The 25,331-nt window shown below is 43.1% G+C and overlaps 1 protein-coding gene, 1 long non-coding RNA gene and 1 other non-coding gene across 3 annotated transcripts; 2 read left to right on the forward strand and 1 right to left on the reverse strand.

Annotated features, from left to right (window-relative positions):
* Window positions 1-5,369: 5,369 nt before the first annotated feature.
* Window positions 5,370-6,559, reverse strand: LOC132023075 (uncharacterized). Its single transcript, XR_009405848.1, has 2 exons — window positions 6,047-6,559; window positions 5,370-5,565 (listed from the first exon to the last, which is right to left on the reverse strand). It is a non-coding gene; the product is annotated as an uncharacterized LOC132023075 (long non-coding RNA).
* Window positions 6,560-7,338: 779 nt separating this feature from the next.
* On the forward strand, window positions 7,339-18,093 carry EIF4G2 (eukaryotic translation initiation factor 4 gamma 2). The gene is made up of 22 exons (XM_059391800.1): window positions 7,339-7,441; window positions 7,911-8,037; window positions 8,368-8,433; window positions 9,078-9,218; window positions 9,757-9,859; window positions 10,631-10,762; window positions 10,849-10,915; window positions 11,004-11,155; window positions 11,532-11,642; window positions 11,833-11,916; window positions 12,000-12,098; window positions 12,578-12,719; window positions 12,829-12,989; window positions 13,352-13,465; window positions 14,001-14,126; window positions 14,234-14,338; window positions 14,431-14,646; window positions 14,731-14,989; window positions 15,319-15,523; window positions 15,647-15,858; window positions 15,939-16,060; window positions 17,267-18,093. Exons 1-22 carry the CDS (start codon window positions 7,339-7,341, stop codon window positions 17,330-17,332), a joined length of 2,913 nt encoding a protein of 970 aa, XP_059247783.1. The 3' UTR covers window positions 17,333-18,093.
* Window positions 13,518-13,657, forward strand: LOC132009558 (small nucleolar RNA SNORD97). The gene has a single exon (XR_009402018.1). It is a non-coding gene; the product is annotated as a small nucleolar RNA SNORD97 (small nucleolar RNA).
* Window positions 18,094-25,331: the final 7,238 nt, after the last annotated feature.

Here is a 25,331-nt window from a genome sequence, read left to right on the forward strand (position 1 = left end):
AAAGAGCCAGCCATGGAAAAAAAACTAGAAAAGAGCTTTTTGGACAGTGGCACTTGAAAAAGAAGTAGCTGTAGCTTTTGCATGTTTGAAGAAAAGAAGACTTTGCAGGAACTTGAAATGTGTGAGGAACAGAAAAAAAGACCAGTTTGACTGAAGTGTAGAGGACAAGGAGAAACATGGTAGATGAAGCCAGAGTGATATTCAAGGGCTGAATCATGTAAAGCTATCTAAGCCACAATGAGAAGTTTGGATTTCACTGTGAATATAATGTATATCCATGACCAAAAGGTTTTAAACATGGAAGGGGTATTATCTGATTTTCAGTTTTAAGAAATGACTGGCTTCTGGGTAGAGGATGTGTTAGAGAGCAAGAGATGAGTAATCCAAGCTAAAGATAATGGTGGTTAGGTTAAAGTAACAGCAATGTAGACAAGCGAAGTGGACCAATTCAAGATATGTTTTGGAGATAGTGCCAGTAGAACTTTGATACATTGGATATGGGACAAGAGAGATCAGAATTAAGAATAAGTCATAGGGTTTTAGCCTTAGCAACTGGCAGATGGTGAACAATGGAGGAAAAACTATTCTGAACATGTTAAATTTGAAATGCCTTTCAGAAACCCATGGGGAGATTTCAGTAGGCAATTTGATTTTTATATCTATAGCTTGCAGGGGGAGGGCTGAATCAGAGATGGAGTTATGAATGTGGAAATCATCATCATGTAAATGGTATTTGAAGTCACAGGATAGGGGGAAAGTAATCAGAGGGAAGAGAAGAAGGTCCAGAATAAATCCTTAGGTACTTTAATATTTAGAGGTCAAGCAGAGGAGAAGAAGCCAGAAAAGACAGCTGAATTGGTGAAGGAGACAATGAGGTGGGAGGAAATCCTGGAAAATGTAAAGTTACCAAGGCCAAGAGAAAAATGAATAATGTCAACAGGATACTATGCATAAATATTTTCTCAGCTCCTGCTGTGTACAAAGAACACTACTGGAAATGCAAAAGAAATGTTCCTATCTCAAGGACCTTTTGATTTTGAAATGAAGATAAAAATAAGCCCCATAAAAATAATAGAGTACATAGCCTTCTAACTGATTTCCCCATCTTCAGGTTTGCCTTTCAATCTATTCTACTCCAGGTACAAGTTTGGTTTCCCTAACACAACACTCCGATCAGTTAAAACTGATCAGCTTTAAGCTAAAAGTCATCAAAGTTCTGATCAGCTCAGGAACTTTCTTTGCCCATATAGAAGTGCGAAATCATCATCTGACACTCAAGGAAGGATGGCCACAGCCTCATGAAACCTTAGAGCACTTTTTCGTGGTGGCTCCCTTTAGCATTCATTCTATCCTTCCCTGTCCTTGTATGTAATTGGTGTATGTATCTTCTGTCTAGACTGTGAGCTCCTTAAAGACAGACTGAGCCCAAGCTCCAGGTCTAATATGTTAACTCATTAGCTTTTTTTTTTCTGCCAAGTAGACCAAGACCTCCAAATTTTTTTAGTCATATGATATAGAACACTGGTGTAATAACAAAGCAAAATTTGAGTACCATAGAACCAGTTATGGATAACTAGGAATGGAGGATGGATATGCCTAGGAACAGGGAAGTAGTCTAAAACAAGTTTGCAAAGGGCCTTTTATGCCAAACTAAGGAGTTTGGATGTTACTCTGTTATGGGAAACCTTACTGAGGTTTTTGAACAGGGCAATTATATACTCCTATCTGTGCTAGAGAAATTAATTGGTAGAGGGGTTAAATGAGGATGGCCTCAAAATTGGAAGCAATGGAGAATCAGGACAGTGAATTTTTTGAGGCAGCAATACCGGTTTAACTGGCTCTATGAGAGAAGATTGGGTGTCTGGGAGTGGTGAAAAATAAAGCCATCAGAGAAGCAGGGTAGGGCCCTAATATGAAAGGCTTGAAAGCTAGGGAAAAGCATTATGAACTGGGATCCTTGAGTTCTAATGCTTGTTTCCCTGCTTGGGGAAAGTCCTTTACCTTTTCTAGAACCCAGTTTCCTTTTCTTAGGGTTTTCTTCAGCTGTAAAATTATCATTTCCTATAAAACTCTGACCTGTTATAACAGTAGTTCTCAAACCTTAACTGTACATTGGAACCACATGGAGAACTTTAAAAGTGGTTGATGCTGTGGATTAAGCATCTGCCTTCGGCTCAGGTCATGATCTCAGGGTCCTGGGATTGAGCCCCGCATCAGGCTCTCTGCTCAGCAGGGAGCCTGCTTCCCTCTCTCTCTCTGCCTGTCTCTCTACCTACTTGTGCTCTCTGTCAAATAAATAAAATCTTAAAAAAAAAAAAAAGTGGTTGATGCCTGGGTCCCACTCTGAGAGATTCAGATTTATCTGGTCCTGGAAGCACCCTGGACATTATTTTAAAAGGTCCTCAGGGGGGTACCTGGCAGGTTCAGTCTAGAGTATGCAACTTTTGATCTCACGGTCATGAGTTCAATACCCCACGTTCGCTTAGAAATTACTTAAAAATAACATCATTAAATAAATAATAATAAAAGGTCTGTGCAGCGAAGGTTGAGATCAACTGATGTAGAAAATAGTGAAACACTTTGTTTTTTTTAAGATTTTATTTATCTGACAGAGAGAAACATGGAGAGAAGGAATACAAGCAGGGGGAGTAGGAAAGGGAGAAGCAGGTATCCTGCAGAGCAGGATGGCCCATGTGGTGCTCAATCCCAGGAGCCTGGGATCACCAACCGAAGCCAAAGGCAGTCACTTAATGACTGAGCCACCTGGGCTCCCCAAAGCACCAATATTCTTGAGCATGGTTAATATGTTGTAAAAAAACAAAAGTGTTTTAAGGAGGACTAATATGAGTATCCAGAGTAAAAGACTATAGGAGACCAACTGGAAATTTTCAATAATTTAGGAGAAAAATATACTAAGGCCTACATTAGCATGTATGCAATGACATTGTAAGGAAGAAGATGAATTTAGGGGAAGTAACACAAGGACTTAGTATTTAATTGAATAGTCATTTGTTAGTTGTGGAAAATAGAAGACATTTTGGAGTAGGGTGAAATCTGTGTTCCTGATTGAAAGGAAAGAGAAAAGGTAGTCAAGTTTCTGGTACAGAATAATAGTGGAATCCTTAGCAAAACTAACGTACTTGTCAAACAGTTGATTAATCAATATTATTGATAATATGGTAATAGACATTAAGTAATTATTATGTCTGGGACTATGCTATGTGCTTTACATAATTATCTTATTTAATCTGTATAACTCTATAAATACTGTTATTCTCATTTTACACATTTAGAAACTAATAGGAGAGAGCAGTTAAATAATTTGCCCAACATTACACAGTAAGAAGTAGAGAAGGTAGCTATACAAGTCTGACTCCCTTTTCCTTATAAGAGGATGATGATCAATTACATACCGAATTGAGTTTGAACAAATAACTCAAAAAAGCAGAATGGCTGTAAAGGCGACACAGGAACATAAATGAATGGGTCAAGTCAGATTTAACTGTGTACAATGAAAACATTTAAATGAGGGGGTCACTGCTCAGCTATACTTAAATGTTGCCCTGTTGGAATTTCAGGCCCAGTATTGCAGTATTTTAAGATTTTTCATGAAAAGATGTATATCTAGACTTCTGTGTAAAATCTCCTAAAACTTAAATGTCAACTAATTCAAATGTTTAAAATTACCATGCCCAAACGAAATATTGGCTGCAAGTTTGCATCGCTGATCAGTAATAGGCTGTTAGAAATTAAGAGCTGAACTTAGAGATGTGAGCTGGAGATGTATGATTATGGGGAATCCTTAAGCGGTTGTGGAGTTGTATGTGTTGGAATAATAACAAAGATTTGACATGATTAGTTAAAAGAATGCAACAATATATGAGTTAACAAGTCAGTCAGGACTCTAAGAGTTTTGCAGTCTTACAGAAAACTGACATAAAATGGAAATGTTAAAACTAGCAGATTGAAGTGGGTGTATTTAAAATTCAATTTTCTATAAACTAAAAGCTAAATTCCAGATAATGACTTGAATTTTCATACATCTAGGATGTGATGGAAACATTTCAAAACTGTGAATATCTCTCCTACTGATTGAAAGATAATTGAAAGATTATGTTTTATCCATAGTTCCACCTTTTTATATTGGGTTACTTTCTCCCAGCCCAGTTTCTCACACACACACTGCAAAGTCCATAGCAGCTGGGTTCGCAAGGATCAAAGATTAAGTAAAACCTTTTTTATTTTTGAGTTTCAGACTCCTCAAAAGACCACCTTGGTTTTAGAGCTCGGTAAATACTCTCTTTGAAATCTAGTGTTTTTGAACATTATTCCATCAGATTAATGTATTATCAGTTATGAAGAATGTAAACCAGTTATTTAAAAATAAAGTATCACATATATGAAAGCATGTTTGCAAACTGTAGAGTCCTGTAATAATATTATAAATATTGTTCAGGTGTTATTTTGAAGCGACAGGGGTCCTGAAATTACAAAGTGAAACCTCTCCTATCTGGAACACAATTTTCACTCTTCCCCCAAATGTCTTATTTTCCACATGTAACTAACTCCAAGAATGAGGTATTTTCCACTTGCTTAAGTTCAAGCTATTGGGCGCCTGGGTGGCTCAGTGGGTTAAGCCGCTGCCTTCAGCTCAGGTCATGATCTCAGGGTCCTGGGATCGAGTCCCGCATCGGGCTCTCTGCTCAGCGGGGAGCCTGCTTCCCTCTCTCTCTCTCTCTCTGCCTGCCTCTCCATCTACTTGTGATTTCTCTCTGTCAAATAAATAAATAAAATCTTAAAAAAAAAAAAAAAGTTCAAGCTATTAAGTCAATAGCAATAACTGTAGTAACATGAAGGGTAGTGATCCCCCTCGTATATGACAAAGATGTAAAGATGCTGGAATTGTGTTAGAAATCTTCAGAGACGCACCACACCCCTCTATTATCAGGTTTAAAAACGTCCTGGGACAAACTGCAACTTTCATGAAGACTGTATTACCGGCTAGGTGCTTTCAACACCAAGAGCTGTTTTGACATGTCAAACACAGGTCTGGTCTTTGAAAATCCAGCCCTTTATTGGACACTTTCTTTAAAAGATATGCATGTTAAAACACAGTTTCTTGTTTTTGATACACATTGTATCAAGAACTGCACGTTTAAAATGAAGATGGGGAAATTTCTGCTAAGTATATGGAAATATGACCCCATTTTTGTATAGCCGGGACTCCATTTTTATGTAGCTAAAATGTCGCAAACGATGGAACACTTCATTTTACGGTAGCCCTCCTTTAAAATATTACCTGAGGAGTATAAATAGTTCATCTGCTGGCTTTGAAAAGCCTAATCCTATTTGTTATGGTGGACCTTACATAAAATGGAAATACACAGCTGGCAGTCTTCATCGCGCTTAAAAACAAAACCCCAGAAACAAAAACCAGCAGCTATCAATTAAAAAATCCTCCAAATGCCCGCGCTCCGCAAACACTTCTTCCAAAGAAGTCTGGTATTGTCTGGGTATTCCTCCGTGACCGCTGGCCGGACATTCCTTCGGGAAAAGCTGCTTCTCCTGTGAAGTACAAAGACAATAAACCCCTTCCTTTTATCCTTTTCTCATTCACTCTGCAGGGGGTGGAATAAATAGGGAGCTGAATGAAGCCTTCTTTACCCATCTGGGTGCACCGTCTAGTTTCCTGAACCCAATCCTCCCGGCTCCCCCACCTAAAGCTGCCGACGCTGGGCACCTGGAGACTGATAGTTATTCCAGGCACTGCGCCCCGGGGGCGCCAGGCCTCAACCCTACAGGCCCGACCCGGGGAGGCACGCCCTGCAAGGGGCAACCATGGCACCTTGGGGGCGCCAGGAAGATCAATGCTCTGACACGCCACGGACAGGAATCCGGTAGGGTAGGGGAAAGGCGAGTCCCTCGCACCACCACCCCCATGCCCGCTGAGAAAATGAGGTAGAGAGGAAGGGGGGGTGTGCAACTCGAGCGTGTTGTAGAGTCAGGGAACAAAGACACAGGAGGAAGATGAGACAGCCACACCAACGCAGACTCAGAAGGGCTCTCCGACTTTACGCAAGTGGCCCGCAACTCGACAGTGCTCAGCTCCCCTTACGCCACTAGCTTGGCCTCAGAGCCTTCGCGAATATGGCTTTGCGCACTGCGGCGGGGCTGCGCTGCAACCGAGCTTAGCCCTGTGGCTCCTCCCCGCCGCCCTGCGCGGATTGGTGGCAGACAGCAGTCAGGCTGCTGATTGGGCGACGAAGGAGCCATTCGGGGCGGCTCTGGTGGGTTCGGCTGCCCCAGAGTGATAAGTTCGGCTTCAGACACGCCTCAGCGCCAGCAGTGAGTTGGAGCTCTATGGAGGTGGCGGCGAGTACCGGGTGGTGGCTGCAGCAGCGACTCCTCTGAGCTGAGCGTTTCCAAGCCGTTCCGACTCCTTCCTCCCCCTTCCCTCCCCCTTTTTTGTTTTCCGTTCCCCTCTCCCCTCCCTTCCCTGTCCCCGACGACCGGATCCTGAGGAGGCAGCTGCGGCGGCAGCTGCTGAGTTCTCGGTGAAGGTGAGTAGAGCCGCCGCCGCCGCCGCCGAATAGAGCGCTCTAAAATGGCCGCCGTGCCCTGACCGCTTCTTCTCGAGCGGTACAAAATGGCGGCCGCAGGCGGAGACGGGCGGGGCGACTCTTGTTAGCGTTTTTTCCGCTCTTCGCGCACCCAGAAATTCTTCACCTTTGTTCTCCTCTCCCGTTGCTCTCGGAGTAGAAGGAAACCGGTAGCGATGGGGGCCCCCAGCCTTCATCGTGGCTGTCGGTGGCCGGGGTCCGGGCGGGCCGAAGCGCTGGTGTGCTCGGACGGGGAGAGAGCGTGGCGGGGCCGCGCGCGCCGCAGCGGGGAGCGACGTGCCGGCCGCCGGGGAGGGCCCGGCCGTTGGCGCGGGACCAGCCGAGGCGCAGGAGTCCTGGAGACCGGCCTCCCGGCGGGGAGGCGGTATGTTGAGGCCCCCAGTGCTGGCGGGGAGCGGGCCCCGCGTGGACGGGAGAGGGGAGAGAAAACGAGAATTTGCGTCCTTTTGTCAGCTGGGAAGAAAACAGAGAGGCGGCTGTCAGCCCCTCCGGGATTTATGGGGAGGGAGGGGGTCGGCTCGGAGGCGGCGGATGGGAAGGAGGCCGCTTTCCTGCCTGGAGAACAAAGAGCCGGGCGCTGGGCCGGCGGGGGCGGCCTTCGCTCCTCCCCGCCGAGGCTTGCCCCCAGCGGCTTCGCGGGGAGGTTGTCGGAAGCACTTCCCTAACTCCAGCCTGGGTGGGAGGAATCCAGTGCTCTTTTGTTCCCAGGAAGGGGGAAATGGGGCGGAGGTTCCTGCTGCCATGTTGTTGCCCGTGTCTTCCTCCTTCTGAGTGCCAGCCACTGAACACCCGTGTCCCTCGCATCTTCCCGGATGCCCTCTGTGCGGGGGAGTTGAAAGAATGGGCAGTGAAGAAAACTGCTCAGCAGTCTTCAATTATTTCTTACTGGTCCGCTGGGCTCGTCGTCGAGGCAGTGAAAGCCTAGGACATTTTACACATAATGTGCTCATGTTGATGGGAGTTAGATTTTGTTACCGCTCTTAGTGCTCAGTTCTCAAGGAGGTAGATGTGGCTCTCTGAAAAGATTGGTTCGCAATCAGATGTTCTCCTGTTCCTGTGAAAGGATCTTTGCATCTTTGAGCATAAAAGGAATTTCCAGGTGGCTAAACAAAATAAAATTTTACTGTCCACTTGTGTTTGAGTACATTCTATTTTAGTCTTAGGAGATCTGCAATGCAGTGAAAGTTCAGTCAACTGCAGTGCCAAGATCTAAAATAAATTACAGTTGAAGGAAGGTTTATAGGTTCGTTTATTAGCAGTGTCTAATTTTGGTACTCTTTCTCATTCTAGGTTTTTCATTTCTCCCATCCTCTTCCCTTCCCACCCCATCCATTAATATTATTCTTTTGAAGATTCTTCGTTGTCAAGCCGCCAAAGTGGAGAGTGCGATTGCAGAAGGGGGTGCTTCTCGTTTCAGGTATGTGTAGATTGCTTTTTGGCAGTTGTTATGAAGAGTCTAATCACAAGATTAAAAGAATTACCACCAAATAATTCTGAATGTATTGCAGGTTTAATGTATAACATACCATGTAGTTTTTAAAAGTTTTTAAATTTTCATTATTTTTGCCATCTGGAGGATAAATGTCATTTCCAATAGGCCCAAGTGTAGTCTTCATCTGTGGTGTAATTTCTGAAATCTTTCTGAAATAATTATTTCTGAAACAATTAATGAGATCTGTTAGTAGCCCTTTTTAGGTGAGATAACTGGCATCTACTTTTTTAAAAAATAATTTTTTTTTTTTAATAGTGCTTCTTCGGGCGGAGGAGGAAGTAGGGGTGCACCTCAGCACTATCCCAAGACTGCTGGCAACAGGTATAGTAAGTGTGTAGTAACAATGAGCTTTATATGGCAGATTTAGATTAAGTCTTCTCATGCATAAGAGTACAGCAATAGATACTACTAGGAATCCTAATCCTACTGGGCACAGTTTCTGCTACATATCCTTAATTTAGAATATCAGTTCTTGATTATTCTTTTGCAGAATCATCTGAATTAGCGGTCTCGACTGCTGTTTTATCCTTTTAACTCTTTGCATTATTTTCACTAATGTTATTTCTGAAATCAGCAATTATTATCAGCAGTTACCATACTAATCAGTAGGAAAGCCCTATGCATGCAGCATGGTCATAAGACATTAGAGGATATTCTAAAGGTGTGCCTCTTGGGGCAGCAGCAGCATTGGCATCATCTGGGAGTTAAAAAGAATGCAAATTATCTGGCCCTTGCCCAGCTCCACTAAAACAAAACGGCGGGTAGGTCCAGCCATCTGTTTTAACAAGCCCTTCAGGTGATTCTGATGCACACTGTTTGAGATGCACTGATTGTGAGTTGCTTAGTTGTACAGGAAGTTGAAAAAATAAACTTTTGATTTAGAAAGATGTCTGATCAGTATGGTGTTTGAATACGTAACAGTAAGGTTTTAAGTTGTTTGAATTATAAATCTCAATTTTTACTAGCGAGTTCCTGGGGAAAACCCCAGGGCAAAACGCTCAGAAATGGATTCCTGCACGAAGCACTAGACGAGATGACAACTCCGCAGCAAACAACTCCGCAAATGAAAAAGAACGACATGATGCAATCTTCAGGAAAGTAAGAGGGTAAGTTTGTAGATCTCTCTTGTCTTTTTACTAAAAGGTGGGGAGATGAGTTGGCTGTGGTTTTCTTGTATGTGTGCTGTATTATCCAGAAGGCAGTGTTCATGTCCCAAGTATTTCTTTTAATGAATTCCATGTTTTTTCGGTTTTATTTTAAACCGAAGACTGCAGCATATAGGTTTAGGTTTAGGTTTCTTGAGGCTTAAGAGTTGCTTACAGTCATTGGGTTAAAATCCACAAGGCTTTTGTCCTGATGTTTCCCATGCGTGGTGTGTAACCCACTGAAACATGGAACATAATGGTATTTAGTTCCTGGAATTTAGCCTTGATGATGAGATTCTTGTTCTCTTGGTTTTGAGGTAGTGAGAAAGAATTTTCAAACAGCTGGGGACCCCAACCAGGTACAGATATGATCTAAATAATAGTGAGAGGTTTATTTTAATAGTCAGTGATGGAAGAAAAAATTAATATAATTTAAAAGTTGTTTTTCAACTCTTAATTCTTTGTTGCCTGACACCTAGTGCAATTCCTTTCTCCCCAGCATACTAAATAAGCTTACTCCTGAAAAGTTTGACAAGCTATGCCTTGAGCTCCTCAATGTGGGTGTAGAGTCTAAACTCATCCTTAAAGGGGTCATACTGCTGGTAAGTTAAAAGTTGGCTTAACTGAAAGAAAAATAGTTAACAGATCCAAGGGTTTTTTGGTACACTTGCATTGTTGTTTAAAACTCAGGTGTGAGCTAGATAACATTTATTTTTGAATTGTGGTGGTGCTTTTAAAAAAAGAACCACTAAGTTTTGAAAGCACCAGATTTAAGAGGTGGATGTTTATTTTTATATTGAAGTATAGTTAGACATACAGTGGTTTCAGGTGTACAACATAGTGATTTGATAATTTGATACATTACACAGGGCTTATAGCAAGTGTGGTTGTCCTGACATAAAAAGTGCATTTTAAATTGTTCACGCTAAAAAATACATATATGTTCATACTATGTTTGGAGAGTTAGGGGCTAAGCACAGGCTAATCAGGTTTTGGGGGAGGGTGTTATGTTTTTCCTTGGAAAGCTTCCTTTGGTCTTGGAAATGAATTGTAGGGTAAGTTGATAGTAAGATTCCAGTGTCTGTTTATAGTTTCAATATCCAAGATACTTTCAACTCTTGGTGGTGGGGTGTGACTCATATGAAATCTGTACAGTGGGACATTTTTGGTACCATCTTTGAAATAATATTTAAGTGCTTGTATTTTTCTGGGGTGTGTGCTAATTATTTTAAATGCATAATGTTGATAGGCCAAGATTTTGTTGGAAAGTTCTTACGATATTTAAGATCTTAAGACTTGCAAGGAAGTATTAAGTTAAAGCAAGGGTTCTTTCAAAAAGTAGTATTTAGTTTTTAAAATGTCATTTTCTGTAGATTGTGGACAAAGCCCTAGAAGAGCCAAAGTATAGCTCACTGTATGCTCAGCTATGTCTGCGATTGGCAGAAGATGCACCAAACTTTGATGGCCCAGCAGCAGAGGGTCAACCAGGACAGAAGCAAAGCACAGTAAGTGGTGGTGTTGCTTGCTTACTTTAAAATTGATTTGAAAGATTTCATTAACAAAACATGCCAAATGTATTTGTTTCCTATAGACATTCAGACGCCTCCTAATTTCCAAATTACAAGATGAATTTGAAAACCGAACCAGAAATGTTGATGGTGAGAGTTTATATTTGTTACGTGGTACTGTGTATTTTCAGCTTTATTCTGGAAGTTGACTTTTTTTTCCTTTATTGTATATTTTCAGTCTATGATAAGCGTGAAAATCCCCTCCTCCCCGAGGAGGAGGAACAGAGAGCCATTGCTAAGATCAAGATGTTGGGGAACATCAAATTCATTGGAGAACTTGGAAAGCTTGATCTTATTCATGAATCTATCCTTCATAAGTGCATCAAAACAGTAAGTATGGGAATTTCGGTTTAGATCAGCCACTGGGTACACATCATCGTGTGGGGGAAAGTCCCATTATAATTGCTTCGTGCCATTGCAGAATGTTGGTGGGCTTGTTAAATATTCCAGATGGCTAGCAGAACTTACTTAAATGTTATAAATAGGTATTTAAAGTACACCACAGTGTATTTTGTAAACTAGGGGTAGAATCACCTACCTCTGTTAAAATTGATTTAATTTGGAAGGATTTCTTTTATAGTGGCCAGATAGTACTGTTCCTAGTACTGTGTATGGGTATGCTCCATCAGTGCAGACATGAGGACAAGTGTTAAAACTAGAAACCAAGTAAGATTTTGTCAACCTGTGACATTTATTTCTTTGGTAGCTTTTGGAAAAGAAGAAGAGAGTCCAACTCAAAGATATGGGAGAGGATTTGGAGTGCCTCTGTCAGATAATGAGGACAGTGGGACCTAGATTAGACCATGAACGAGCCAAGGTATGCGCGTTGCTGACAAAAGTAATATAAGTAGCCTGTTTTAATTTTATTTAAAATCAAAAGAATTGTTTTTGTGATGTAGGGGATTGTCCTATTCTTGATTATAAAGCAAGAAGTCTTTAAAAGATTTAAGTAATAGTATACATTTGCCATAACACTTTTTTCTAATTAGGTATTTCTGTTTTATTAGTCCTTAATGGATCAGTACTTTGCCCGAATGTGCTCCTTGATGTTAAGTAAGGAATTGCCAGCAAGGATTCGTTTCCTGCTGCAGGTAAAACTGGTTTAAATATGTTGATAAGCTTATTTCTTCTCTTTGGGAATATTGAAACTTACTAAAACTTTTTTAAATTAAAGGATACCGTAGAGTTGCGAGAACACCATTGGGTTCCTCGCAAGGCTTTTCTTGACAATGGACCAAAGACGATCAATCAAATCCGTCAAGATGCAGTAAAAGTAAGAGGCTGGTTTTACTCCCTTTTTTAAAAATTTATTTATTTATTTTTAAAGAATTTATTTATTTGAGAGAGAGAGAGCGCGCGCATGAGAGGCGAGAGAAGGTCAGAAGGAGCAGCAGACTCCTGTGGAGCTGGGAGCCGAATACGGGTCTTGATCCCAGGACTCCGGGATCATGACCCGAGCTGAAGGCAGTTGCTTAACCAACTGAGCCACCCAGGCGCCCTGGTGGTTTTGTTTTTTAATCGAGTGGTTAAGTTTATGAAACTGAAACGATCCTGTTAACACTTGAGTGAGATTCCTCTTACTGGTGGAGCTTAGTCTTTAGTTCCTTGTATAGCATTATGGGAAGAACTTATATATAGAAATTACGTAATTAGCACTCTAGTAGTCTAGAAGTTGTTTTTCTCAGTATAAGGATTTTAGTTTCAAGTAAAATAGTATCTGGAATCAGGTGTTTATTCACTTTATTTTTAAAGGATCTAGGAGTGTTTATTCCTGCTCCTATGGCTCAAGGAATGAGAAGTGACTTCTTTCTGGAGGGACCGTTCATGCCACCCAGGATGAAAATGGATAGGGACCCACTTGGAGGACTTGCTGATATGTTTGGACAAATGCCAGGTGATTTTTAACTGAAAATGGTTTCCGTTTACCGAAAATAAAAACCTTCACCATTTTAATAGTAGTAGCAGGGTTGTAAAGAGTTGTTTATTCATCTGTGTATTTTAAGGTAGTGGAATTGGTACTGGTCCAGGAGTTATACAGGATAGATTTTCACCCACCATGGGGCGTCATCGTTCGAATCAACTCTTCAATGGCCATGGGGGACACATCATGCCTCCCACACAATCGCAGTTTGGAGAGATGGGAGGCAAGTTCATGAAAAGCCAGGTAAAAAAACATTGAAAATGCTTATGTAACAAGTATTAAATCCAGTAATGTATGTTATTTACTTTTTGCTCTTTTAAAGATTCAGATATTTTACAGTCATGTATGTTTTTCTCGACCAAATACATATGTATGACAGTTATTTAAAATCGGGTAAGATGCTTATCTTTAAGATAGTAAAATCGAAGCACTTTTATTTGACAGTTAGGCTAGATTTTTATTCTTCCCCTGTTTTCATCTTTTGCTTCCTCTGGGCAAGTTCAGTTTAAACTTTTCCTTATGGCTTGGCTCATCCCTTTGGTACTTGATTACCATAATTGTGGACCCCTTTTTATCTAGACTTTCTTTCTCCCTTTCTAAAATAGGGGCTAAGCCAGCTCTACCATAACCAGAGTCAGGGACTCTTATCCCAGCTGCAAGGACAGTCGAAGGATATGCCACCTCGGTTTTCTAAGAAAGGACAGCTTAATGCAGATGAGGTACATTTGCCTATGTTACTTATATACCAAAGTTTGTCAATTTAGAAATTTATTGCCCGATGATTATAAATAAGACGCGTTATTAAGAGGACTTAATGCTGGAGTTCTTCACCTTCTTTCTTTTCTGTACTTCTTTTTCTTTCTTTGGATGTCCAGCGTCCTGTGAGCGAAGATTATGAGATATGAGGGCAAGTCTTGAGTTAGAGCAAAGAAAATGGTTGTCAAGATTTTGATTGTGATTTTTCTGTAAATGAACTAATTTTCTGATTTTTAATACTTTAGTGATGCTTCATCTAGGAGAATGCTAGTACAAATGTAATTTGTAACAGTATCTTACTTTCCGTATGGATCAGATCTTTAGTGTTCTTGCCTGAAGTTATGTTAACCTGGAGCAACTTTTTTAGCCATCAGTTCTCAGATTTCTGTCTTAGGTTCTGGGATGTTTGTTTATGCTGAATTAAATGTAGGATGTTGGATTTAATGTTTGCCATCTCCATGTTGTCGATTTTTTGTTGTGATCTGTTTTTAATTCTAGATTAGCCTGAGGCCTGCTCAGTCGTTCCTAATGAATAAAAATCAAGTGCCAAAGCTTCAGCCCCAGATAACTATGATTCCTCCTAGTGCACAACCACCACGCACTCAAACGCCGCCTCTGGGACAGGTAGGACTATAATACAAAAACATTTTCTCTTGTTAGAGTACTTTCTGAAGACTTTTTAGTGTCGTCTTCTTAACTTCATGAGTGTTTTTTTGTTGTTGTTTTTTAAGACACCTCAGCTTGGTCTCAAAACTAATCCACCACTTATCCAGGAAAAGCCTGCTAAGACCAGTAAAAAGCCACCACCATCGAAGGAAGAACTACTTAAACTAACTGTAAGTTTCAAATAATCCCATAGTTTAATTCATGGGGTGTATCTGTCTGAACTAGGGAAGCACTAAAGATACTTGGATTATATTCTTTTCAGGAAACTGTTGTGACTGAATATCTGAATAGTGGGAATGCAAATGAAGCTGTCAATGGTGTACGAGAAATGAGGGCTCCTAAACACTTTCTTCCTGAGATGTTAAGCAAAGTAATTATCCTGTCACTAGATAGAAGTGATGAAGATAAAGAAAAAGCAAGTTCTTTGATCAGTTTGCTCAAACAGGAAGGGATAGCCACAAGTGACAACTTCATGCAGGTAAACATTTGTCTGATTCTGTGAGGACTGTTCTGCATTTATATTTGAGAACTGATAAACTGACTGTTGTGTATTCCTTCTAAGGCTTTCCTGAATGTATTGGACCAGTGCCCCAAACTGGAGGTTGACATCCCTTTGGTGAAATCATATTTAGCACAGTTTGCAGCTCGTGCCATCATTTCAGAGCTGGTGAGCATTTCAGAACTAGCTCAACCACTGGAAAGTGGCACCCATTTTCCTCTCTTCTTACTTTGTCTTCAGCAATTAGCTAAATTACAAGATCGAGAATGGTTAACAGAACTTTTTCAACAAAGCAAGGTCAATATGCAGAAAATGCTCCCAGGTAAGAGAATGCTGGGGATTTTTTTTTTGTTTTGATTAGTAAGTCTAGAATGTCTTACTTAATACTTTGAGTGGATTTATATAAATCTTCACAGTTTTTATTATCCTGTCCAGATAGTGATAAGCATTACCATAGGCTAGAGGTCACCTTTTGTAAAAAGTGATTATGATTTAATGACTATTTGAGCCAAATACTAAGTGTTTCCTTTGCTGGGTTTATTTTTATGTTAATCTCGTACATTTGGGAAATAATTCGTGAAGCTGTTCTCTAGACAGGCCAGCTGGCTAAAATGAACTACCTAATGTTGGAGATGGCTTTTGTCTCTTCAGAAATTGATCAGAATAAGGACCGCATGTTGGAGATTCTGGAAGGAAAGGGACTGAGTTTCTTATTCCCACTCCTCAAATTGGAGAAGGAACTGCTGAAGCAAATAAAGTTGGATCCATCCCCTCAGACCATATATAAATGGATTAAAGATAACATCTCCCCCAAACTTCATGTAGATAAAGGATTTGTGAACATCTTAATGACTAGGTAAGATAAAGTCCAGAGTTAATGCTTTATTTACCAGGAAAAGTCTAAGGCAAGGGACTAAGAATTGTCTTTCTTGACCTGGAAAATTTTGCTTTTGGGTTCTAACACAATCTTTCTTTGCAGCTTCTTACAGTATATTTCTAGTGAAGTAAACCCACCCAGTGATGAGACAGATTCTTCCTCTGCTCCTTCCAAAGAACAGTTAGAGCAGGAAAAACAACTGCTTCTTTCTTTCAAGCCAGTAATGCAGAAATTTCTTCACGATCACGTTGATCTGCAAGTCAGTGCCCTGTATGCTCTTCAGGTGCACTGCTACAACAGCAACTTCCCCAAAGGTGAGTGGGAGAAGGACGGCGAGTGGGGGCCATGTCTCCCAACAGCGCACTAGATAACAGGATTGCATACTGTCTTGTAGGCATGTTACTCCGCTTTTTTGTTCACTTTTATGACATGGAAATTATTGAAGAAGAAGCTTTCTTGGCTTGGAAAGAAGATATAACCCAAGAGTTTCCTGGGAAAGGCAAGGCTTTGTTCCAGGTAAATGTTTTGTTAGTCATTTCAGTCTGTTTGGGTTTGTTTTGTTTTGTTTTGTTTTTTGTTTTTTTTGTTGTTCAATTTACATGGTATTTTGCATCCTATAGTTCAGTTTTAAAGGCTCTTCTTTAAATACTTAGATTTATCTGTACCTCTCCTTCTGTACTGTTGGAATCTGTGGTAAAGTCGATAGTTAGCACAGAGGGAGAGCCATGAAGGGATGAAAGGCTTCAACCTAGTGATACGCAAGAGGTTATTGATGGCTAGCATTTTTTAGAAACATACTTAGAAAGGTTGTGAACGACTACACAAGACTGGATTTAAGTTTTTTTTGTTTTGTTTTGTTTTTTTAATGTTAGTAAAGGAGCAATTGCTTCTGATTTTTCACAGCTCAGTTTTAGATCTTAGTGGCATTCTAGCCCTAGGCAAAGAACTTTATATTTCTGGGGATGTTATTTTTAAAGATTTCTTTGTTTGACAGCAAGCAAGAAAGGGAGCATAAACAGGAGGAGTGAGGAAGGTAGAGGCAAGCTTTCCAAAGAACAGGGGGTCCAAGGCAGGGCTCAATCCCAGGGTCCCTGGGATCATGACCTGTGCTGAAGGCAGATGCTTAATGACTGAGCCATCCAGGCGCCCCACTTCTGGGGATATTAAAATCACTGTACATTGATCACCTACAGAGTGGTTTAAAACTGGGTTTCAGAGTGTTAAGATTTAGTTTTCCAGGGGATTAGGCTTTGAGAAATACTGGTCTCTACAGTGTCTTTGTGAGGAGTATCTGTGAAGCATTTCGTTAGCCCTGTCCTTTAGGAATCTGAGCAATCCTGAGGTGGGGCAAGAAATCTGTTTCCAGGAATCTTCTCCCCTCTTCCTCCCCAGTCCTGCTAAACTTAGGTTTGGGAGGAGCCCCTGTTCCTTACTGAACCCGAGAGGTAACTGGAAGCAGTGTCATAGAATGACACCCAGGCTCACAGACTGTAAATCTCTTCCCTAGTACAACTCGTCCACGCCTTTTTAAAGTAACTCCCAGCCAGTAGAAAAGTAATAATTAGCAATATGTTCTGAAGGCTTTTGCAATCATAAAAGGTATAGACTACTTGAAAGTTCTCCTTCAGTGGGTTTGGTAGCTCTATCGTAAATCAGCTATTGGTTTGAGTTTTTCTGTCTTGTGTAAGTGTGGCTTAATTTTGTGGAATGACAAATTCACAGGTGAATCAGTGGCTAACCTGGCTAGAAACTGCTGAAGAAGAGGAGTCCGAGGAAGAAGCTGACTAAAGAACCAGCCAAAGCCTTAAATTGTGCAAAACATACTGTTGCTATGACGTAACTGCATCTGACCTAACCACTGCGAAAATTCATTCCGCTGTAATGTTTTCACAATATTTAAAGCAGAAGCACGTCAGTTAGGATTTCCTTCTGCATAAGGTTTTTTTGTAGTGTAATGTCTTAATCATAGTCTACCATCAAATATTTTAGGAGTATCTTTAATGTTTAGATAGTGTATTAGCAGCATGCAATAATTACATCCTGAGTTCTCAAGCAGAGGCAGTCTATTGCAAGGACCTTCTTTGCTGCCAGTTACCATAGGCTGTTTTAAGTTAGAAAACTGAATAGCAACACTGAATACTGTAGAAATGCACTTTGCTCAGTAATACTTGAGTTGTTGCAATATTTGATTATCCATTTGGTTGTTACAGAAAAATTCTTAACTGTAATTGATGGTTGTTGCCGTAATAGTATATTGCCTGTATTTCTACCTCTAGTAATGGGCTTTATGTGCTAGATTTTAATATCCTTGAGCCTGGGCAAGTGCACAAGTCTTTTTAAAAGAAACATGGTTTACTTGCACAAAACTGATCAGTTTTGAGAGATCGTTAATGCCCTTGAAGTGGTTTTGTGGGTGTGAAACAAATGGTGAGAATTTGAATTGGTCCCTCTTATTATAGTATTGAAATTAAGTCTACTTAATTTATCAAGTCATGTTCATGCCCTGATTTTATATACTTGTATCTATCAATAAACATTGTGATACTTGATAGTGTTGTGTGTGTCTTTAAGTAGCAGCCACACATTTATGAAGAATTACTATGACTTCAGTTGTGTAGCAACAAACTTGGTAACATTTGCCTAGTTAGATTTCTAAGTCAAAACATTAGCCTTGGCCTACACTGCCCTACATCTGATCTAGTTGCCTTCCTGTCCTTTCCCAATACCCAGTAAATCTGATCAGATTTTCTTTTTTGCCCCTTATTCATTCTGCCCTGCTTCGTGGGATGTACCATGCATTCCTCCCCTCACCCGTAGTCTTCCCTAAGCCTTGGCTCAACTGTCAGGATAGTAAGGGCCTGTCTCCCCTGTGAAAACAGCCCTTGTTACACCTCTTAACCTCCTTTACATATCGCCATGTCCACCATTATCGTGACTATGTGTTTATATCTGACTCTCCAGAAGAGATGGAAGGTTTTTTTGTTCACTGTTTCCCCAGCACCTAGAACAGGACCTACACACCATAAGCCTGTTTATTGAATGCAATCACAAATTAGTAAGTTTATCCTATGGGGCAGGATCTGGACATAGGTGGGGGGGGGGTTGTGTTTAAGATTTTATTTGACCACAAGCAGGCAGAGGGCTCAACAGGCTCCCTGCTGAGGAGAGAGCCCAGTGTGGGGCTGGATCCCAAGACCCTGCACCAAAGGCAGAGGCTTAACCAAGCCACCCAGGTGCCCCTGGACATAGGTTTTAAGTTCTTTTCAAGTTCTAAGACTACATTCATCCCTACTATTATGTGCGGTGTGACACATAACAACTTTATGTGACAACTTTATTTCATTCCTCTGGTTGGTTTTTTTTTTTTTTAAGATTTTTTTTATTTGGCAGATCACAAGTAGGCAGAGAGGAGGAAGCAGGCTCCCCACTGAGCCAAGAGCCTGATGTGGGGATTCCAGGATGATCATGTCTCGAGCCCAAGGCAGAAGCTTTAACTCACTGAGCCACCCAGGTGCCCCCTCTGGTTGATTTTTGAAAATGGAGCCAAGGCCTGATAGCTGAAGGTAATAGAAATGGTCCCTTCCTATCAAGAGAGCCCTCATGCATGAGGAGGCCTTTGACACATGTGAACTTGTGCTTTAAGTAGCTTTTCCAACTTCTCAGGAAGAGCCACTTCCATCCTGAGCTGCCAATCAGCAGATGAATCCAATCTTAAATGACCTATCAAAAGCATTCAGCAGTTATTTCTTGGCCTTCTGGCTTCTTCCATCTCCTTTTAAGGCTCTCTTCTAGCGTGCTGCACACATGGTACTGTTCAACTCCACTCCACACTCAGCTCCTAGAGTTCCAGGTCTGTCTACATGCCAAAGACCTCTGTTTTGAGTCAATACTTCCCAGGTCACCAATGGATACGTTCAGCCCTTTCTAGACATTTTATCTGAATGTGCCACAGGCACTTCAAGCTCCCCCATACCAACCTGTCCTCTCCTGGCCCTGAATGTTGCCCCCTTTCCCCAACCTGAGCCCTCCTTCCCAACCAGTCCCCACATTCTGTCCGTTCCCATGATCACTCTGGATGAAGTCCGTGGCTTTAACGCCATCTCCACTGCACAGCCCAGTCTAGCCCCCACTGTCTTATGCTTAAACTATTGCGAATGACAAGGGTTGTCCTCTAGTTCATCTTACTCTCCTTCCAGTCCATTCTTCAGATCACAGTTAAAAAACTCTGGTCCTGGGATGCCTGGGTGGCTCAGTTGGTTAAGCAGCTGCCTTCGGCTCAGGTCATGATCCTAGCGTCCTGGGATCGAGTCCCACATCGGGCTCCTTGCTCCGCAGGGAGCCTGCTTCTCCCTCTGCCTCTGCCTGCCATTCTGTCCGCCTGTGCTCGCTCTCTCTCCCTCTCTCTCTGATAAATAAATAAATTTTTTTTTTTTAATCTTTAAAAAAAAAAAAAAAAAACCTCTGGTCCTTCCTCTGCCCTTCAGTGGCCCCAAGTTTTCCTAGAAGAAAATACAAACTCCTTGGGGCGCCTGGATGGCTCAGTGGGTTAAGCCGCTGCCTTCGGCTCAGGTCATGATCTCGGGGTCCTGAGATCGAGTCCCGCATCGGGCTCTCTGCTCAGCAGGGAGCCTGCTTCCCTCTCTCTCTCTCTGCCTGCCTCTCCATCTACTTGTGATTTCTCTCTGTCAAATAAATAAATGAAATCTTTAAAAAAAAAAAAAAAAAAAGAAAAGAAAAAAGAAAATACAAACTCCTACTTTAACAATGGAGTTACCTGCTGTTTGCCGCTTTATACGTTTTTTCTTTCCAGCTCCTGTCTGTGGGCCTTCTTTACTCTTCGCACCTCTCCCTCCCTTCATCTAGCCTATTACTCATCCCTTCGGGTATTAGCATAAAATGTCCCACATTTGGAAAGCTTGCCTTCCTCTGCCAAGATGGAGGAATCTGTACCAATCAGAGCTCTTGGTTGCAAAGAGACACATTCTGGACAGACTAAGAAGAAAGGGAATTTACTGGCATCCCACTTAAAGAGACGCAAAGGAAACCCTGAGAACTAGGCTTAGAAGCGAAGGGGAATGAAGGGAAGCTGGGTAGGCTGAGTCAGAACTCTGCTAGAGCAGTTCAGACTCTCTGCTAGAGTTCAGACCCCAGGGCCTCTTGTGCCAGCGTGGGACTTTTCCAGGGACACCAGGTCCAGGTTCAGAGCTCCAGGCAGAAGCCCACAACTGGCTGGGCTTGGATCACGTGTCCACCCTTTACTGCCTTTGTTCACTTGAGCAGAGCATGGATCTGGCCTTTTGGGCCCCTGCTGTGTCAGGCAGGCCCTGCGTCCCATGAAGACTGACCGTGTAGGAGGGAACAATGAACTCTGGAAGGGAACTTGAGTCGACAGCCAAAGCAGAACTTGGGTAGTTACCCATAGCAGTCTGCTATGAGGCCTCTCCTCTCCATCTCCCCCTCTAGCACCTACCCCACTGCACTGTGACCACCTGCTTACTGCCTGCCTTTCCACTGTGTTGTGAAGGTGGCAGTGGCCCAGAGGGTGGGGGAGGGTCTCTTCTTCATTCCTCCATTCCCAGGGCTTAGCACAGTGCCGGACACGAGTGCCAACAAATAGAGATGGAACGCAACAATGCATCCAGGTTTCATGGGGCCCGAGTTTTCTCTAACGGGCATGAGGAAGAAGGTCCAATTACAAGTCAAGCCTGTCCATCGTGGTGCTAACTGGCTGAAGTCTGACCTAAGCCTTCGATCTTGCAGAGGAGCAAGCTAGGGGCCACTGTGCAGCCCTCAGAGTCCTGAATTCTTACTAGGTTGGCCAAGATTCCACATACAGATTCTTTGAGGTTATCCTCACTGATCCATTCCATAAAGTTAACAGAGGAAACCCTGACACCCCACGGATCACCAAACTGGTCCACAAGCACAGGGAGATGTGAGGACAGACTTCTGCAGCCCGTGGGAGCCATGGCCTTGGAAAGGATCACAGGTCCTACCTACCACACTCGGCGGTCCTCCCTGAGTGGCCTAGAGAAGCGCATTGTGCTCCTCCGGCTGCACCATTACTGCTGACGGAAAGAAGGTTTGTGGAATTCTTACCTAATAAACAAAAAAAAAGGGAGGGGGGTGAAACTCTTAAAGGATACAAACTAACAAACTTGGGGTCAGGATCCAGATAGATTCTCGTATAAGAGTCCAGTCTGGAACTTAGCTCATTAACTCCATGGTGACTCTAGGAAGAAGGGACCACAGCTGACACCCGTCTGCCTAACTGTCCTGCTCTGTACCAGATCCGCTTCCAGTCAGATGACAAAGCACTCAGCTTGCCACATTCACTTACTCATTCAGACATTCAGAAGTGAGCACCCCAGCACTGCCAGCCTTGCGCTGGGGGCCGGGACATGGCAGGAGTCAGACACCATCTCCGCCCCCACTCCGCGCACGTCCACCGTCTAGCGGGGGAGACGGACAGGAGTTGACCATACCGCCATCATGGGCAGGTGATAGGCCACCTCAGCCAAGAGGAGGAAACTGGCTGGAGAAGCTGGGGCTTCAAGAAGTGTCACTCTCCTGACAAGAGCATTTGAGGGGGGGGTTCACTAGGCAAAGGCAGGGAACCCGACCTCACCTACACCTGGCTCCGGGGAGTCCCCATCTCCCTCTCCCCCCAGGAGGCAGGGACTTCCAAGCTCCCTCACCACACGATTTAGAGACAGCCTTCCAAGGGGTGTCCTCCAAGGAAGCCCTGGGCCCTGGCCAAGGAGATGTCTGAGCGCAAAGCAGAGAGGAGCCGGAAGAGGACCCTGAAGCCACACAGGCTGCCCCGGCCCACAGACTGTCCTCCCACCCACCTCCGCTGGGCTTTAGTCCAGGAAGATGGGGCAGAACCAGGATCGGGCTTCCTGTCTCTGTTGCACTCTTGCTGGGCTCCCAGGAGAAGATACCCCACCGCTGTCTGGAGGAGGCTACAAGGGTTACTGGTCTTGAACATCCCAAGAGAAAGAGGACCAAAACCTCCTGGACATGCTCATCAGAAGGTAGGGGAGAGTGAGCATTGGCTTTGGGTTGGTCCCACTGTCCGCAGCAGATGACACCGCAGTGTGACTGAGAAGCAGTGACTCCTCGAGGGCGGCTCATGCCTGCATGGGACTCAGAGCCTGGTCTGGTCTGTGACTTGAATTACTAGTTACTTGGGAATCCCAAGTGATTAGTCCCATGAGCTTAGACTAACTGCTTCTCCTCTCTGGGCTTCATCTGCCATATCTATGGAAGAATCCTTGGTTTGGCCACCGCCTAGCGTCACTGCCAGGAGCCAGACAGGTAACAAGAAGCTGTGTTCAATGTCTGTGGGATGGCTCATTTGGCTCAGCAATATTTAGGAGGACCAACTACTACTGCAGAGCTAAGGACGGGAGAGTGAATGAGGCAAAGGCTTTTTATGTAGCACACATTCTGGCCAATAGGAAAGAGAGAAGAAAGGGTCCGTGAGAAAGTGCTACACTTAGAGAAATAAAACAGTCACAGGGAGTGATGTGAATGCTCGCTGAGATGGGGCGTTCAGGGAAACCCCATGTGCAAGTGACCCTCTAGCAAAGATCTACAGAAAGTGAGGGAGTGAATTATGCAGTTGTCTGGAGGAAGAACCTTCCAGGCATGGGGGAAGGAGAGTCAAGGGTCCAGAGATGGAAATACATACAGGGTATCTGAGGAACGAGGGAGCCAGTGCAGCTGAGAGCAGGGGCGAGGGCTGGAAAGAGGCTGGGGGACACGTGATCTAGGTAGACACAGTGAGGTCTGTGGCTTGTATTCTAAATGGGATGAACTGCCTTTGGAGGATTGCTAGTATTATTAATAATATTAATCATCCGTGAGTATTATCCATGCTTTGTTATGGAACATTATTGTGATTATTCTAGCTAACATTGCTTGAGCAGGTAATTTATGCAGGCTGGATCAGGTCCATTAATCATCCCATTTAATCTTCCCAACCTCTCTGAGGCAGGTACTTTTGATCTCCATTTGACTGATGACGAAACTGAGTCTCAAAAAAGTGAAGGAGCTTGTCTAAGGTCTCTCATTGATTTAACAAGTAGTGATGAGCACCTTCTGGGGGCTCTTTTGATACTCGAGGACACAGTGCTGCCATGGGGCTGTCATTCGAATGCTGCACTCATTTCAGGAGCCAGCACTCATCACTGCTAAGCCTGACTCGGGGGGTGGGGTATAGAAGGAAAAGAACGAAAGGAAGAGATTCACCCAGAGGCAGCGAGCTTCACCTTCCTGGGAGTGTGCGATCAGAGCACCTGAAGGAACAGGTGCCCCCAAAGGTTGTGCCACAGGACCTGAGGTGAGAAACAATCAGCCTCCAGATGCCCCTGTTGGGGGCTGAGTTGTGTCCCACCCAAAAGAGATGCTGAAGTCCTAACTCCAGGTACCTGTGGATGTAACCTTGTTGGGAAATCGGGTCTCGGATTAGATGTAATCAAGATGAGGCCATTAGGGTGAATCCTAGTCCAATAGGATGGGGTCCGTATAAGAAAAGAGACACACAGAGACACACAGGGAGAAGGACACAGAGGTGGACATTGGAGTGACGTCTCTACACAAGCCAAGGGAAGCCAAGGACCACCAGCAACACCAGAGGCTCAGAGAACAGCCTGGAACACATTTTCCCCTGTAGCCTTCAGGTGTCCGGCCAACATCGAGATTTCAGACTCCTAGACTCCAGAACTAGGAGAGAGTACATTTCTGTAGTTTCATGGCACTCGGTTTCAGCCCTTAGCAACTACTGCGCTACACCTGCTCTAGCAGAAGCCCCATGGCTGCCACCATGATGCCTTCTGGTCTCCACTTCTGGTCCCTTCCCCAGAACCTGCCTCACTGCTCCGCTGGATGCAGAAGGAGAGGGAGGCACTTGGATGAACAAATGAATGAACAGTGCAGCTCTATTTAAATCTGAGAAAAATCAACTCTGAAGAAAATGACTGAACATAATGATAATCCATTTTAGCACTGAAAACTTAGAAAATAAAAATAGGTGAAAAGATACAAAGTTAATCATATCTAAGGTGTTCTTAATTTGGGGCAAGGTGATCATTCTAAGTAGGATATCGGTGGCAATTACAGATTCTGTGGGGTCTGAAGTTTAAATCATGTGAGGGGCCCTTTTCGGGAAAAGAATACAAAATTAAAAATACAGAATTAGGTTCAGGGCCAGAAGAGATGGGGGACCCTGAAGCATAAGCTTCTTCAACTTCATGGAAAATCCACCTCTGCATGGAAAAGAAAAATAATCCAGAAACCACAAAGTATTGATGGATTTGTCTAGTTAACCTGCTTTTCCCAAAACAAAGGACAAAGAAAAATATTTGCTGTACTCACAACAGAAAGTCAATCAGTAAGAAAAAGGCTAACTTTGGGGAGCCCGAGTGCCTGGCTCACAGCATACATTATTGGGAGTCTCAGAGCAGTCCTGGGGTACAGATATTCTTACCCCAATTTAGTCAGCAGGAAATCAGGGCTAAGGGACTTGAAGCCACCATTCAAATGAAGCCATGATCGAAAGTCACATAGTTGGTCATTGGAAGATTAATCTAAAGTTCTTATGTCTTTAATCAGACCTGGTCAAAACTGGTGCTGATTTCCAAAGATGGGGAAAATAAAAGATGACAGCCCTACAGTTTTCTATCCCCAGATTATTGCCAAGAGAGGGCGGGCCTGGCATTTTAGTGCTAACAATTTATTTTCAGTGACTCCAGACCCTCTCAGTTTGTGCACAAGGATATAC

The sequence above is a fragment of the Mustela nigripes genome, chromosome 1 (genome assembly GCF_022355385.1).
Source record: "Mustela nigripes isolate SB6536 chromosome 1, MUSNIG.SB6536, whole genome shotgun sequence".
Taxonomy (NCBI): Eukaryota; Metazoa; Chordata; class Mammalia; order Carnivora; family Mustelidae; genus Mustela; species Mustela nigripes.

Bases quoted from the DNA above. Each gene is read 5' to 3' on its own strand.
- EIF4G2 (XM_059391800.1), top strand. From the start codon at position 7,339: ATGGGGCGGAGGTTCCTGCTGCCATGTTGTTGCCCGTGTCTTCCTCCT. The intron at 9,219-9,756 runs GTAAGTTTGTAG...CTTTCTCCCCAG, and splicing joins ATCTTCAGGAAAGTAAGAGG to CATACTAAATAAGCTTACTC. The intron at 12,720-12,828 runs GTGATTTTTAAC...GTGTATTTTAAG, and splicing joins TATGTTTGGACAAATGCCAG to GTAGTGGAATTGGTACTGGT.